Source organism: Pristiophorus japonicus, chromosome 4 (assembly GCF_044704955.1).
Source record: "Pristiophorus japonicus isolate sPriJap1 chromosome 4, sPriJap1.hap1, whole genome shotgun sequence".
In the NCBI taxonomy this organism is placed as follows: Eukaryota; Metazoa; Chordata; class Chondrichthyes; family Pristiophoridae; genus Pristiophorus; species Pristiophorus japonicus.
This window is the reverse complement of record NC_091980.1, coordinates 293,767,256-293,784,348: the sequence shown is the minus strand read 5'-3', so window position 1 is coordinate 293,784,348 and position 17,093 is coordinate 293,767,256. Positions and strand designations below refer to the sequence as shown.

At 46.4% G+C, this 17,093-nt stretch overlaps 1 protein-coding gene across 2 annotated transcripts in view; it reads right to left on the bottom strand.

Annotated features, from left to right (window-relative positions):
* The window catches only part of LOC139263461 (latent-transforming growth factor beta-binding protein 2-like), an 857,891-nt gene that overhangs the window by 121,307 nt on the left and 719,491 nt on the right, over positions 1 to 17,093 (bottom strand). For both annotated transcript variants that reach the window (XM_070879584.1, XM_070879586.1), the window contains 2 exons: positions 7,164 to 7,289; positions 817 to 945 (listed from right to left, as the gene is read on the bottom strand). In XM_070879584.1, the coding sequence (XP_070735685.1) occupies positions 817 to 945; positions 7,164 to 7,289 (255 nt within the window). The remainder of the gene's footprint in view (positions 1 to 816; positions 946 to 7,163; positions 7,290 to 17,093) is intronic.

Below are 17,093 nucleotides of genomic sequence, written 5' to 3'. Positions count from 1 at the left end.
TAGCACGATCACTGGACGTCTCAAAGTGTTTTACAGCCAATAAAGTAACTTTGGAGTGTAGTCACTGTTGTAATGTGAGAAATGCAGCAGCCAATTTGCGCACAGCAAGCTCCCACAAACAGCAATGTGATAATGACCAGATAACCTGTGTTTGTTATGTTGTTTGAGGGATAAATATTGGCCAGGACACCGGCGATAACTCCCCTGCTCTTCTTCGAAATAGTGCCATGGGATCTTTTCCATTCACCTGAGAGAGCAGACAGGGCCACTGTTTAACATCTCATCCTAAAGATGGCACCACCGACAGTGCAGCACTCCCTCAGCACTGTACTGGAGTGTTAGCCTAGATTTATGTGCTCAAGTCCCTGGAGTGGGAATCGAACCCACAACCTTCTGACTCAGAGGCGAGGCTGCTCCCCACTGAGCCACAACCAACATTCCATTTACTGTTTTATTAAGAGCCATTTATATTCTAAACCATAAGAGGAGATACTGGGGGTGAAATTGGCTTTCGACCTTCGAACAAAATGGGTAGTATCGAAACGGCAGCCCGTTTCACATCAATACGACTGAATTTTCTTTGTCATTCAAGTCGAAAACACGCTGTCGATTTGCTGTGGCCCGCTTTGTGATATTGCCGAAGACCAATGTCACCCCCACTGTTGCCACAACAGCCAAAAAAAGAAAAAAAAACTTTTGTTTGCATCCAAGTACAATTTATGAATTTTATTACAGGTTACGTAAACCATACGAAGTGATAGGCATTTTGACAGCAGATACAGATACTTAAATATGTTTACACCTGGGCTGTCTTACCTTCGCAAGCTGTTCCATCAGAAGTGGTGGTATAGCCCTGAGCACAAAGGCAATAATAGGAGCCTCCTTCATTGTTTATACATTCTCCATTCGGACCACAGATGTCCCTGGTCAAGCATTCGTTAATATCTATGAAGCAGAGAACACATTGCAGCAGGTAAACACGGACAGTGGGAGTTCAGAAACACAGATGCAAGAATAACTGCCCCCAATCACATTAAATTTAATTGAATCATTAAACTGTCATTGAAATCTACCATTAGTACATATCATCGCCATTTCTCAGTTCTTGGGTAAGCTATTTAATAGAGCCACCTGCTGTAGTGCAACTCTCCATCTTTACACAGAATTACATAGGACATACGGCACAGAAACAGGCTATTCGGCCCAACCAGTCCACGCTGGTGTTTATGCTCCACTTGAGCCTCCTCCCATCTTTCCTCATCTAAATCTATCCCTCTATTCCCTTCTCCCTCAAATGCTTAGCTAACCGCCCCTTAAATGCATCTATACTATTCGCTTCAACCGCTCCCTGTGGTAGTGATTTCCACATTCTCACCACTCTCTTGATAAAGAAGTTTCTTCTTAATTCCCTATTGGATTTCTTGGTGACTATCTTATATTGATGACCTCTAGTGGAAACATTCTGTCTGTATCCACTCCATCAAAACCTTTCATGATTTTAAAGACCTCCATTAGGTCACCCCTCAGCCCATTGATTCTATGAATACCCACAAGTAAGTAAAGGCTGGAAAAATAGATGTTTAAAAAGAATAGGGTCTATGAAGAAAGATATATTATTTGACAACTAACGGATAGCTCCTTTGAGCTTTGTTAGTTTTTATTGTCCTGAGATGGAGACATTTAAAATCAAATCGGAGGTTTCAGATAAACTGTTACAAAGTCAGCAGGATCAACAACAACTTAAAATCGAGTTAAAAGCTTTGATGAAACATCTCGTAATAAACAGCAGCAATGAACTCAAGTAGATTTTAGCAGTGTAGGGTCCATTTTAATGTCTGCCGTTGCTTTGTGTCAAAAGCATCCCAGGGGCACTAAATTCCCCAAATTTCTTGTTTAGTACCTAATTCTTGGATGCACTTTTACTGTAGACATTAAGGGGACGAAATTGCCCTCCGCCCGAAACAGGGTGCACCTACCATTTTTGAAGTGTTCCATCCGCCCCAATGCATGGGGAGGGGGGGGGACAATCCAGAGAAATTCAGCTATTTCGGCTGGAGCGGCGTTGGTGCAGGCAGAGGGGCAGAAGTGCGATCGGATCGGAGTAGCCGCCACTAGTGGGGCAGATCGGCTTGGCCGACGCTCCAAGTCATTAGCGCCGCAGTCGGCTGACAAGAAAAATAACACGGAGTCGCCGGCACGCCATCTCACCTTTGAGGGCGGTTGCGCCGTCAAGCCACAGAACGGGCACTGACAGAAAAAGCTGTCGGGGGCACTGACCGGCGGCGGTGCAGCTCCCGCAGTGCAATTTCCAAACGGGGCAATTTCCCGCGGGCAATTTCGGGAAGGAGTAATGCCGGTCGGTAAGCGGTCGGCGCGTGCTCGACGTGGTGGGAAAACGGACGGAGCGGCCCCCTACACCACTCCAAAAGTAAAGGAGGGCAATATCAAAAATGGCGGACCTCCGTGGCGTCCAGTGTGCACAAACCTGTGGCCGCCACGGGCCTTTTAGAACCGGGCAATTTTGGCACCTCACATCTTTGAATTAATTTTTAATTGACTGTGATTTTTCCTAGTTCACAGCGCCTTCATTTTTTCATCAGCATTCTATAATTTCTAGGGAACTTATCTACTTACATAGTCAATAATGCTAGCTTCTTTCTTGATTATGTTGGATTGAATACGTAAAATAGGACATATAAGCTCAGAAATTGCGGTCGGATGCCTCCGACCTCAAAAATTTCTACGAAAGTACCTAGTGGCCCGGGAGGTTCAGGGACTTCTGGTCCTGGACCTCTACGCGAAGGCCTGCGTATCCCAGGAGCATATGGGCGTCTTACGCATCACTGGGATCACGTGGGCTGGCCCAACTTATCAGAGTAGAGGTATTCCTATTCATACTTAATGGAGAGTTCTAATGTGCGGAATCACTGTAACTATGAATGGGAATACCTCCAAAAACACAAACACTGAAAATAATTTTTTTAAACCCCATTACATATTTGAAATTAATAAAAATGGAATTGAATTAATTATTCAAAACACATTAAATTTATAAATTTACATATGTTAAAGGGTGTAAAACTAAACCTACTTTATTTAACAGGATTTTAAATGTTTAAATTATTTTTTTGAATGTATTTTTCTGTAAAGTTATTCCAGCCTGTTTGTAAGTATTTAATATTTTGTTGATTAGCTTTGAGTGAAAGAAGGTTTATTCAGCATTTCCTGAACTAATGATTTATTTTGCAATTTCCCAACATGAGTAGGGTGAAGTTCAACTTCTGCGCATGTGTAAAACAGGCAGCAGTGGGTCAGCTGCTCATTATACACCCTGTTTAATAATTATTTCCATTGACACAATGAAAATGAAAATTGGATGGGGTGTACAACTTATTGGTTACCGTCCATTTTGTGCCCCCCACCGAAGCTGAATTTCACCTGCAGGCGTTTTCACAAACTGTGAAATCCAAAAGACTGGTATTTGGCACAAATTTGACTCATCAGTCTCCCACCGCACCGCAGTGCCGAATTACATTTTTAAATTGACGAATCTTATAGACTAGTTGAAGAATGCCAACAATCTGTCTGATGTTGACAACTAAATAACGAAGAAACAAACTATCTCATTATTCAGTAAGACAGATATAAAATTAAGAAAGCCTTAAAATTTGTTCCCATACAGCAACATCTTGTGAGTAGATCCAGTGAGAATGAGAGAGTAATATATTCAGAAAGGCAAAATTGTAACAATGCAGATGTGTTGAACAACTGTTTTTCTTGGAACCAAGGGATACCAACAGGCAATCTGCCTTATCAGCTTTGTTTTTTTACAGTTTACCTTCACACACCAAAATACTTAATTCAAAGTGTTTGAAGATGACCCTTCACTGAACTACTCATGTTTTTCAATTTTACACCATGATCCTAATCCTCTCAATGAGGTGACATTCCCCAGTTCATGGGTAATTAGTACTGGGATTTAATCTTTCTTTGATACTGTTTGTTCAAAGTGTGTTTTTTTGGCTTTAGTCAGAAGTACAAGTAAAGCTCTATTAATGGTCATTGTTAGGCTCTTGATCATAGCTCTCTTGGTTATGAGGTTATTAGGCTGTTGCTTTAAATTTTATGCTATTTTTTATGGACTTCACTCTAAAACACGGTATCATTACTATGGAAATACTTGACTGCTAAGCACCTTCCAAATGGGGTTGATTAGAATTTGTTACTTTGGCTGCGAAATTCCAGAGCGCCCCGCTTGGGGGCAGCAATCCTCGCAAGGCGAGACTTTCTGCACCTGGTGCAGAAGTCCCGCCCCGTGACCTAAATTGGGGTCACGGCCCCGGGGAGGAAATGGAGCGCAACATCGGGAGCTCCACTTCCTTTCAGGGCGGGCTTGGGGCCGCTAAACTCGCACAATGCAGGACACTGTTCGGCCTCTCGCACTGACGTGTTCCACGGGCCCTCCCCTTCCGTTAAAAGGGAGGGGCGCGTGACCTCTACACGGCTCTTGATGGGCATCCACCAAGCCACCCGGGCACGTGGGGTGCCGTGGCCACAACCCGGCATCGAAATGGAGTGCAAGGCTGCACAATCGTGGCACGGACCCCGCAAAATAGGCAGAGAAAGGCCCGATCGGTAAATCGGCCAGAAAAAAAATGGTAGTGTGCGGTGGCATGCAACTCCCATTTGAATGCGTGACCTTATCTCTTATCTGGAAGGAGGAGAGCATGCCGAGAGATCTCAGAGATGCTGTAATCGTGCCCATCTTCAAAAAAGGGGACAAGTCCGACTGTGGCAACGACAGAAGAATCTCCCTGCTGTTGGCCATTGGGAAAGTCATCACAAGAATCCTCCTTAATCATCTTCTCCCTGTGGCTGAAGAGCTCCTCCCAGAGTCACAATGCAGATTCCGTCCACTAAGGGGCACAATGGACATGATCTTCTCCGCGCGACAACTACAAGAGAAATGCAGGGAACAGCACCAACCCTTGTACATGGCCTTCGTTGACCTCACAAAGGCCTTTGACACTGTCAACCGTGAGGGACTATAGAGCGTCCTCCTCTGTTTTGGCTGCCCCAAAAGTTTCTCGCCATCCTCCACCTGCCTCACGACGACATGCAAGCCGTGATCCTGACCAATGGATCCAACACAGACCTAATCCACGTCCGGACCGGGTTCAATCAGGGCTGCGTCATCACGCCAACGCTCCCCTCGATCTTCCTTGCTGCAATGCTCCATCTCACTCTGAACAAGTTCCCCGCTGGAGTGGAACTAAACTATAAAACCAATGGGATTCTGTTCAATCTTTGTCGCCTCCAGGCTAGATCCAAGATCGTCCCATCCTCTGTCATCGAACTACAGTATGCGGACGACGCTTATGTCTGTGCACAGAGGCCAAACTCCAAGCCATCGTCTACAACTTCACTGAGGCATACAAAAGCATGGGCCTTATACTAAACATCCATAAGACAAAGGCCCTCCATCAACCTGATCCCACCACACAGCACTGTCCCCCAGTTATCAAAATCCACGGCGTGGCCTTGGACAACGTGGACCATTTTCCATACCTCGGGAGCCGACTATCAGCAAGAGCAGATATTGATGACAAGGTCCAACACCGTCTCCAGTGCGCCAGTGCAGCCTTCGGTCGCTTGAGGAAGAGAGTGTTTGAAGACCGGGACCTCAAAGCTGGCACCAAGCTTATGGTCTACAGGGCAGCAGTGATACCCACCCTCCTATATGGCTCAGAGACGTGGACCATATACAGTAGACACCTCAAAGCACCACAGAAGTACCACCAGTGCTGCCTCCACAAGATCCTGCAAATCCACCAGGAGTAAAGACACACCAATGTCAGTGTACTCGCTCAGGCCAACATCCTCAGCATCGAAGCACTGACCACACTCGACCAGCTCCGTTGGGCGGGCCACATCGTCCGCATGCCCGACACAAGACTCCCAAAGCAAGCGCTCTACTCGGCACCCCTATACGACAAGCGAGCCCCAGGTAGGCAGAGGAAACGTTTCATGGACACTCTCAAAGCCTCCTTGATAAAGTGCAACATCCTCACCGGCACCTGGGAATCCCTGGCCCAAGACCGCCCTAAGTGGAGGAAGAGCATCAGGGAGGGCGTTGAGCACTTCGAGTCTCATCGCCGAGAGCATGCAGAAACCAAACGCAGACAGCAGAAGGAGCGTGCTGCAAACCAGACTCCCCACCCACCCTTTCCTTCAACCACTGTCTGTCCCATCTGCGACAAGAAACTGTAATTCCCATATTGGACTGTACAGTCACCTGAGAACCCACTTTTAGAGTGGAAGCAAGTCTACCTCGATTTCAAGGGACTACCTATGATGATGATGATGCACCTCCTCTTTACATTTCACCCTGCGAGCGGAGTGCGGGCCGGTTCACGACCCTCAAGGCTGGCGCTGACATCGCCCGCGGCAGTCTCATGGGGTGCTGCCCAATTTCTGCCGTGGGTTAAAAGAGGTCATTGCCAGAGACGCAGCAGCCCGGGGCGCTACCAGCGTGGGAGCGGTGTTCCTGGTTTTGCACCTCCGCTAACTCCAGCGCAATTTCGCGGAAATCGGAAACCCCCCCCTCCCCCAGAAACACTCTCACACTCTCGCGCACCATTAGCCACCTCCCCCCCCCCCCAATCCCGGAGGCGCACAACAGGCCAATTTCAGCCCCTTTGTTTATTACAAAAAGTAAAATAAATCCTGTTATCATTTTACTGATCTCTCTTATCTTAATTTGATTAGGTTTATCAGTGCAATGAGTAAACTTGTCGCCCGGCAAACAAAGGAAATTAGTTCCTTAAATTGGCTACAACACAGGTAATGAAAAATACTTGTTTGAAGTATATAAATTATGCAATAATTACATGTACAATATATTGAAATTGAGAATAAACATGAAATCGCATTCTTTGGTTATAATATATTAACTCTCTCCTGATTTCCTAATAGTTTGTTTCTTCATTATTCAGTTGAGAGATTATCATGCCATATATTTTCAATTAAATTAAATGTTCTCTGAACAAAACTGAGAAATCAAGATTCAGTGTTCTGCAGGGTGAAATTAAATTCTATTAAATGTTATCATATTAAAGTGATTAGCATCATACCAATATATATTTACGTAGGCGATATCTTACCTTGACAGCCTGTACCATCAGGAGTGCTGGCAAAGCCCCTGGCACAAAGGCAGAAATAGGAGCCCTCATTGTTCATACATTCTCCATTTGGACCACAGATGTCATTGCTCAAGCATTCATTAAAATCTATAAGAGAATATTCACAGCAAAGTCAGAAAAACATGGAAAACTGCAGGGAAAATACCCCTCACCAACTCGCTGGAACAGCAACAAGGTGACTGACTATGTTGGAGCACCAGGATGTTTCTTGCGCTCAAATTTTCCCTTGATGACTTTTATTTCACCACTTCCTCTAATTCTTTGTTGCTGTCTGATCCTACGTTTCACAGCTAGAGGAAGGGTAGTATTTTTAATGTTTTAGCTTTCACGTCAAAATCCCATTTGCTCCACTGGTTCATAACCAGTTTATTTTAAAAGTATTAATGATTTTCTTAACGTAGCACGCATAGGAATTTCAACTCTAAAAGAAAAAGAAAACGTAAAAATGCTAGACAGCGGAGTTAAAAAAAGAAAAGTGCTGGAAGTACATAGTGGGTCCTTCGGCATTTGTAAAGCGAAAAGATAGCTTCTGACAAAGGGTTTTCACTTGAAATGTTAATTTGTCTGTTAGACATGGGTAGAAATTTCTGTGTGCATATAATTCAATGTAAATGCCCATATACTGAGCCCAGACACCCATTTCAGCCAGATATTTCTAATTGACATGTTTAATCTGTGTGAGCTCCCACCTCCCACCGAATGGCTCTCTCGCATAGCTGAAGGAACTTAAAAGGGCTGCAGCAGCCATTAAAATAAAACTGTTTTCTCACCTACAAGACAAAGCAAAGGGTTTGGAGATGTCACATTCCTCACGCACACATGGCCAAATTCACAGATATTGGGCCCAAGTTTCTCCTCCCCCCGCCCACTCAATCTATCTTCATAAGTCAATCCCCTCATCTCCGGAATCAACCTAGTGAACCTTTTCTGAACAGCCTCCAATGCAAGTAAAGCCTTCCTTAAATAGGGAGACCAAAACTGTATGCAGTACTCTTGGTGTGGCCTTACTAATACCCTGTACAGTTGTAGCAGGACTTCTCTGCTTTTATGCTCTATCCCCCTTGCAATAAAGGCCAACATTCTATTTGCCTTCTTGATTACTTGCTGTACCTGCATACTAACTTTTTGTGTTTCATGCACAAGGACCCCCAGGTCCCTCTGTACTGCAGCACTTTGCAAATTTTCTCCATTTAAATTATAATTTGCTTTTCTATTCTTTTTGCCAAAGTGGATAACCTCACATTTTCCCACATTATACTCCATCTGCCAGATTTTTGCCCACTGACTTTGCCTATCTATATCCCTTTGCAGATTTTTCATGTCCTCCTCACAGTTAGCTTTCCCACCCATCTTTGTAGCATCAGCAAACTTGGCTACATTACACTCGGTCCCTTTATCGAAGTCATTAATATAGATTGTAAATAGTTGAGGACCCAGCACCGATTCCTGCGGCACCCCACTAGTCACCGTTTGCCAACCGTAAAATGACCTATTTATCCCAACTCTCTGTTTTCTGTTAGTTAGCCAATCCTCAATCCATGCTAAAATATTCCACCCAACCCTGTGAACTTTTATCTTGTGCAGTAACCTTTTATGTGGCACCTTAACAAATGCCTTCTGGAAATCCAAATACACCACATCCACTGGTTCCCCCTTATCCACCCTGCTCGTTACATCCTCAAAGAACTCCAGCAAATTTGTCAAACATGATTTCCCTTTCATAAAACCATGCTGGCTCCGCTTGATTGAATTATGCTTTTCCAAATATCCCGTTACTGCTCTTTAATAATGGACAGATGTTACGTTAACTGATCTATAGTTTCCTGTTTTTTATCTGCCTCCTTTTATATAGCGCCTTAAACATAGTAAAACATCCCAAGGCACTTCACAGGAATATTGCAAGACAAAAAATTTGACACCGAGCCACATAAGGAGAAATTAGGGCAGATGACCAAAAGCTTGATCAAAGAGGTATGTTTTAAGGAGGGTCTTAAAGGAGAAAAGAGAGGTAGAGAGGCGAAGAAGTTTAGGGAGGGAGTTCCAGAGCTTGGGGCCGAGGCAACAGAAGGCACGGACGGCCACTAATGGTTGAGTGATTATAATCAGGGATGCTCAAGCTAATTTTTATAGCACCCCTTTGGCAGCCATTCAATGGCAAACTACGAGGATTGCTTTCAGTGCTTTCTCCTCCTGGATCACATGGAAGAGGGCTAGGAACAAAGCAGCTGTCTGAGATTTTTTACATGGTGGCGGGGAAATAACGTTGAACAGGAAATAAGTAAAGATTGGGGCGGCGAACTGAGAGCCCAGCCGAAGAGGTCGGGTTTTTGAAGGTGGGGAGAGCTAACAAGGTAAAGTGATTTTGGGTGACAGCTTTTAGGATGGGTAAGCTAAAAAGTAACAAGATGGATGACACATACCATTAAATTAATGGTCACTTAAAAAAAAACACTCCTGCAACATTAACACGAAAGTCAGCAAACTTATTGCTTTTTGATCATAGTCTGAACAGTGCATGACAGGCACATGAGATCCTTGACAGCTTTTAAATATCAGAAGGAGCTCCTTGGTTAGGTGCCAGATATCTTTCATCACTTATTTTTATGAACGGTTTGATGCACTGCCACAGAAACAGCCAAGGGGTTTCTATTGTTGATGCAAAGCGAAGGCAATTCACATGGAAAAAAATTTGGGAGATGCAATATTAATCTGAGGCCTGAGTGGGGAGAAGTAAGTGGTTTCTCTACCAGGGAAAACCTGCCAGCAGCTGGATTAAATGCCAGAAGAGGCCTAGATATGCTTAATTTTTTTCACCAAAGATTTCCTTGTGGGCCATAAGGGTCAGCAGTGGTCCCCTAAGCTGCACAAGGAAATCTTCGGGCTCCTCTGTCCTGGGTTTCTTGCCTCCCCCTCCTGTGATCATCTCTGGACTGCCCCTATCCACGCCCCCCCACCCCCCCACAACAAGCTATCTTAGTGACGGGGATGGATCTGTTGGATCCCCGGCAGCAGCCTGCTGCCGGTCTACATCCTGCTCCCGCCCACCGACCAGGTACCGATTCCTGCCGGGATCCATGTTAAAGTGTGGCCCGGGAGATTAAATCTTTTGAGCAAACCATAGCGTCAGCATGCGAGCATGTCGCTCGCCCCAGACTCCACCCAACCCACGCAGATCCCGCCTTCCACTAAAATGGCTCCCAAAAGGGCTGACAGTGTGTGGCGTGTGATATACGGTTTAGTGATCCTTAATGGCAGCACACCTACACTAAGTGATGGAAAGTTAAATTCTGGGGCAGAGGACGACAATGCTCAAGTGGCAATTGGCTTGTGGATTATATTCTCCTGAACGTGGTCACCCAAGAGGCAGTGTTAGACAGTTCAGGACAAAGCGATAATGTACACAGAGAGAAGTGGGTTTATTGTGTTCCGAACACAGATGAGGCTGCACACAGGGAGGTTAAAGTAACAGTGACCTCAGTCTTTAATACGGTACTCCAGAGTGAGGAACAGACCTAAGGGGCCGGCTTATATACAGTGCTCCCAAGGGATACTGGGATCCCTTGGGACTTCAGGGGATGAGCTCCCTGGTGGTGGAACATGGGAATGCATGCTTTACAGATACACAACATCACTCCCCCCACAAAGTCAAAGTGAAAACTATTTACAAGGTGAGGCAGTCGGGAGCCTTTCTTTCCTTGGTGGACCGCCTCGGTACAAATGTCTGTTCTGGTGTGTTGGCTGTGCCCTCACTGGGCTGGCGTGTTGTTGGCCCTGCAGGGCTGCTAGGTGAGTCTGGCCTTGCTGGGCTGTTGGGCGTGATGGGTTCGATTTCCTGGTCCGGCGTGGTGTCGTTGATCCTTTGGGTGTGTGTTGTGGGCTCGAAAAAGGTGGTGTCTGCTGTGGGTTGTTCAGGACAGTCTGTGAACCGCAGCCTCGTTTGGTCCAGGTGCTTTTTGCAAATTTGTCCATTGTCTAGTATTACTAAAAACACCCTATTCCCTTCTTTAGCTATCACCATGCCCGCGATCCACTTGGGACCATGTCCATAGTTTAGCACATACACAGGGTCATTCAGATCAATTTCCCGTGACACAGTGGCGTGACCATTATTTACATTTTGTTGCTGCTGCCTGCTCTCTACCTGATCATGCAGGTTGGGGTGAACCAGCGAGAGTCTGGTTTTAAGTGTCCTTTTCACGAGTAGCTCAGCCGGGGGCACCCCTCTGAGCGAGTGGGATCTCGTGCGGTAGCTGAGTAGTATTTGGGACAGGCAGGTTTGGAGTGAGCCTTCTGTGACTCGTTTAAGGCTCTGTTTGATTGTTTGCACTGCTCGCTTTGCCTGCCCATTGGAGGCTGGTTTAAACGGGGCCAAGGTGACATGTTTGATCCCATTGCGGGTCATGAATTCTTTAAATTCGGCACTGATGAAACATGGCCCATTGTCACCGTATGTCAGGCAGGCCGTGGGTGGCAAACATGGCCCTCAGGCTTTCAATGGTGGCGGTGGCGGTGCTTCCCAACATTATTTCACATTCAATCCATTTTGAGAAAGCATCCACCACCACCAGGAACATTTTACTGAGAAACGGGCCCGCATAGTCGACATGGATCCTCGACCATGGTCTGGAGGGCCAGAGTCACAAACTTAGTGGTGCCTCTCTGGGCACGTTGCTCAACTGAGCACATACACTGCATTCCCGTACACAGGATTCTAAGCCAGAGTCGATACTGGGCCTGCACACGTGGGATCTGGCTATCGCTTTCATCATTACTATACCCGGGTGTGTGCTGTGAAGATCCGAGATGAACATCTCCCTGCCCTTTTTTGGTAGCACGACGTGGTTACCCCACAACAGGCAATTTGCCTGAATGGACAGCTCGTCCTTTCGCCGCTGGAACGGCTTGATTGGCTCTTGTATTTCAATGGGGATGCTGGCCCAGCTCCCATGCAGTACAGTTTTTTTTACTGGGGACAGTTTTTTTACTAGGCTGGTCCAAGTCCTAATCTGGCGGGCTGTGACAGGTGATTTATCATTTTCAAACGCTTCCATGACCATCAACAAGTCTGCGGGCTGCGCCACCATCAATAAGTTTGCAGGCTGCGCTATATCCACCCCCGTGGTGGGCAATGGTAGCCGACTGAGAGCATCCGCACAGTTCTCGGTGCCTGGCCTGTGACGGATGGTATACTTATACGCTGCTAGCGCGAGTGCCCACCTTTGTATGCGGGCTGAGGCATTAGCATTTATCCCCTTGTTTTCAGGGAATAGGGATGTGAGGGGCTTGTGATCGGTTTCCAGCTCAAATTTGAGGCCAAACAGGTACTGATGCATTTTCTTTACCCCGAACACACAAGCTAATGCCTCTTTCTCAATCATGCTGTCGGCCCTCTCGGAATTAGACAAGTTCCTGGAAGTGGCTTGAGCAGTGGTGCAGCAGGGAGGGATTCAAATTCCTGGGGCATTGGAACCGGTTCTGGGGGAGGTGGGACCAGTACAAACCGGACGGTCTGCACCTGGGCAGGACCGGAACCAATGTCCTAGGGGGAGTGTTTGCCAGTGCTGTTGGGGAGGAGTAAAACTAATACGGCAGGGGGATGGGAACCTATGCAGGGAGACAGAGGGAAACAAAAAGGAGACAAAAGCAAAAGACAGAAAGGAGATGAGGAAATGTGGAGGGCAGAGAAACCCAAGGCAAAGAACAAAAAGGGCCACTGTACAGCAAAATTCTAAAAGGACAAAGGGTGTTAAAAAAGCAAGCCTGAAGGCTTTGTGTCTTAATGCAAGGAGTATCCGTAATAAGGTGGATGAATTAACTGTGCAAATAGATGTTAACAAATATGATGTGATTGGGATTACAGAGACGTGGCTCCAGGATGATCAGGTCTCGGAACTCAACATGCAGGGATATTCAACATTCAGGAAGGATAGAATAAAAGGAAAAGGAGGTTGGGTAGCATTGCTGGTTAAGGAGGAGATTAATGCAATAGTTAGGAAGGACATTAGCTTGGATGATGTGGAATCTATATGGGTAGAGCTGCAGAACACCAAAGGGCAAAAAACATTCGTGGGAGTTGTGTACAGACCTCCAAACAGTAGTAGTGATGTTGGGGAGGGCATCAAACAGGAAATTAGGGGTGCATGCAATAAAGGTACAGCAGTTATAATGGGTGACTTTAATATGCACATAGATTGGGCTAACCAAACTGGAAGCAATACAGTGGAGGAGGATTTCCTGGAGTGCATAAGGGATGGTTTTCTAGACCAATATGTCGAGGAACCAACTAGGGGGAGGCCATCTTAGACTGGGTGTTGTGTAATGAGAGAGGATTAATTAGCAATCTCGTTGTGCGAGGCCCCTTGGGGAAGAGTGACCATAATATGGTGGAATTCTGCATTAGGATGGAGAATGAAACAGTTAATTCAGAGACCATGGTCCAGAACTTAAAGAAAGGTAACTTTGAAGGTATGAGGCGTGAATTGGCTAGGATAGATTGGCGAATGATACTGAAGGGGTTGACTGTGGATGGGCAATGGCAGACATTTAGAGACTGCATGGATGAACTACAACAATTGTACATTCCTGTCTGGCGTAAAAATAAAAAAGGGAAGGTGGCTCAACCGTGGCTATCAAGGGAAATCAGGGATAGTATTAAAGCCAAGGAAGTGGCATACAAATTGGCCAGAAATAGCAGCGAACCCGGGGACTGGGAGAAATTTAGAACTCAGCAGATGAGGACAAAGGGTTTGATTAGGGCAGGGAAAATGGAGTACGAGAAGAAGCTTGCAGGGAACATTAAGATGGATTGCAAAAGTTTCTAGAGATATGTAAAGAGAAAAAGGTTCGTGAAGACAAACGTAGGTCCCCTGCAGTCAGAATCAGGGGAAGTCATAACGGGAAACAAAGAAATGACGGACCAATTGAACAAGTACTTTGGTTCGGTATTCACTCAGGAGGACACAAACAACCTTCCGGATATAAAAGGGGTCAGAGGGTCTAGCAAGGAGGAGGAACTGAGGGAAATCTTTATTAGTCGGGAAATTGTGTTGGGGAAATTGATGGGATTGAAGGCCGATAAATCCCCAGGGCCTGATGGACTGCATCCCAGAGTACTTAAGGAGGTGGCCTTGGAAATAGCGGATGCATTAACAGTCATTTTCCAACATTCCATCGACTCTGGATCAGTTCCTATCGAGTGGAGGGTAGCCAATGTAACCCCACTTTTTAAAAAAGGAGGGAGAGAGAAAACAGGGAATTATAGACCAGTCAGCCTGACATCGGTAGTGGGTAAAATGATGGAATCAATTATTAAGGATGTCATAGCAGTGCATTTGGAAAGAGGTGACATGATAGGTCCAAGTCAGCATGGATTTGTGAAAGGGAAATCATGCTTGACAAATCTTCTGGAATTTTTTGAGGATGTTTCCAGTAGAGTGGACAAGGGAGAATCAGTTGATGTGGTATATTTGGACTTTCAAAAGGCTTTCGACAAGGTCCCACACAAGAGATTAATATGCAAAGTTAAAGCACATGGGATTGGGCATAGTGTGCTGACATGGATTGAGAGCTGGTTGTCAGACAGGAAGCAAAGAGTAGGAGTAAATGGGGACTTTTCAGAATGGCAGGCAGTGACTAGTGGGGTACCGCAAGGTTCTGTGCTGGGGCCCCAGCTGTTTACACTGTACATTAATGATATAGACGAGGGGATTAAATGTAGTATCTCCAAATTTGCAGATGACACTAAGGTGGGTGGCAGTGTGAGCTGCGAGGAGGATGCTGTGAGGCTGCAGAGCGACTTGGATAGGTTAGGTGAGTGGGCAAATGCATGACAGATGAAGTATAATGTGGATAAATGTGAGGTTATCCACTTTGGTGGTAAAAACAGAGAGACAGACTATTATCTGAATGGTGACAGGTTGGGAAAAGGGGAGGTGCAACGAGACCTGGGTGTCATGGTACATCAGTCATTGAAGGTTGGCATGCAGGTATAGCAGGCGGTTAAGAAAGCAAATGGCATGTTGGCCTTCATAGCGAGGGGATTTGAGTACAGGGGCAGGGAGGTGTTGCTACAGTTGTACAGGGCCTTGGTGAGGCCACACCTGGAGTATTGTGTACAGTTTTGGTCTCCTAACCTGAGGAAGGACATTCTTGCTATTGAGGGAGTGCAGCGAAGGTTCACCAGACTGATTCCCGGGATGGCGGGACTGACCTGTCAAGAAAGACTGGATCAACTGGGCTTGTATTCACTGGAGTTCAGAAGAATGAGAGGGGACCTCATAGAAACGTTTAAAATTCTGATGGGTTTAGACAGGTTCGATGCAGGAAGAATGTTCCCAATGTTGGGGAAGTCCAGAACCAGGGGACACAGTCTAAGGATAAGGGGTAAGCCATTTAGGACCGAGATGAGGAGAAACTTCTTCACCCAGAGAGTGGTGAACCTGTGGAATTCTCTACCACAGAAAGTTGTTGAGGTCAATTCACTAAATATATTCAAAAAGGAGTTAGATGAAGTCCTTACTACTCGGGGGATCAAGGGGTATGGCGAGAAAGCAGGAATGGGGTACTGAAGTTGCATGTTCAGCCATGAACTCATTGAATGGCGGTTGCAGGCTAGAAGGGCCGAATGGCCTACTCCTGCACCTATTTTCTATGTTTCTATGTTTCTATATAGGCGACAGGTTGCAACTTCCCCGCAACGTTAGCTTGTTGTAATACACACCCGACTCCGTACAACGACGCGTCACATGTTAGCACAAGTCTTTTACACGGGTTATACAATATAAGCAGCTTGTTGGAGCATAGAATGTTTCTGGCTTTCTCAAAGCAATTAATTGTTTTTTCCCCGTACCCAATTCTCACCTTTGCGCAATAACACATGTAGGGGCTCTAAAAGGGTGCTTAACCCCAGTAGGAAGTTACCAAAATAGTTGAGGAGTCCCAGGAACGACCGCAGCTCCGTGACGTTCTGTGGCCTGGACTCGTTCCTGATAGCCTCTGTCTTGGCGTCTGAGGGCTGAATGCCGTCCGCCGCAATCTTTCTCCCCAAAAACTCCACTTCTGTTGCCATGAAGATGCATTTTAATCTCTTGAGCCGCAGCCCTACGCGATCCAGTCGCTGGAGGACTTCCACCAGGTTTTTTAGGTGCTCGGCGGTGTCCCGACCCGTGACCAATATGTCGTCCTGAAAGACCACCGTGTGTGGTACCGACTTGAGTAGGCTCTCCATGTTTCTCTGGAAGATCGCTGCAGCTGACCGAATTCCAAACAGTCCCTTGTGCGTGTTGATGCAGGTGAGGCCCTTCGATGACTCCTCCAGCTCCTGCGGCATGTAGGCCGAAGTCAGGTCGAGCTTGGTGAACGTCTTGCCTCCTGCCAGCGTCTGCCTTAGGTAGTGGGTATTGGTCCTGTAGTGAGAAACGATTAACAGTTACTTTATAATCGCCGCAAATCCTGACCGTGCCATCACTTTTGAGTACTGGAACAATCGGGCTGGCCCACTCGCTGAATTCCACTGGGGAGATGATGCCCTCGCGTTGCAGCCTGTCCAGCTCGATTTCCACTCTCTCCCTCACCATGTGAGGTACCGCTCGCACCTTGTGGTGAATGGGTCGTGCCTCTGGGACCAAGTGGATCCGCACCTTCGCCCCGGAAAAGATTCCAATGCCTGGCTCAAAAAGGGAAGAAATTTGTTCAGAACCTGGGTACATGAGGCCTCATCGACATGTGATAGCGTTTAAATGTCATCCCAGTTCCAGCGGATTTTGCCCAGCCAGCTCCTTCCAAGCAGTGTGGGGCCATTGCCCAGGACAATCCAGAGTGGCAGTTCGTGCACTGTGCCCTCGTAGGTGACCTTGACCATGGCGCTGCCCAGGACAGTGATAAGCTCTTTGG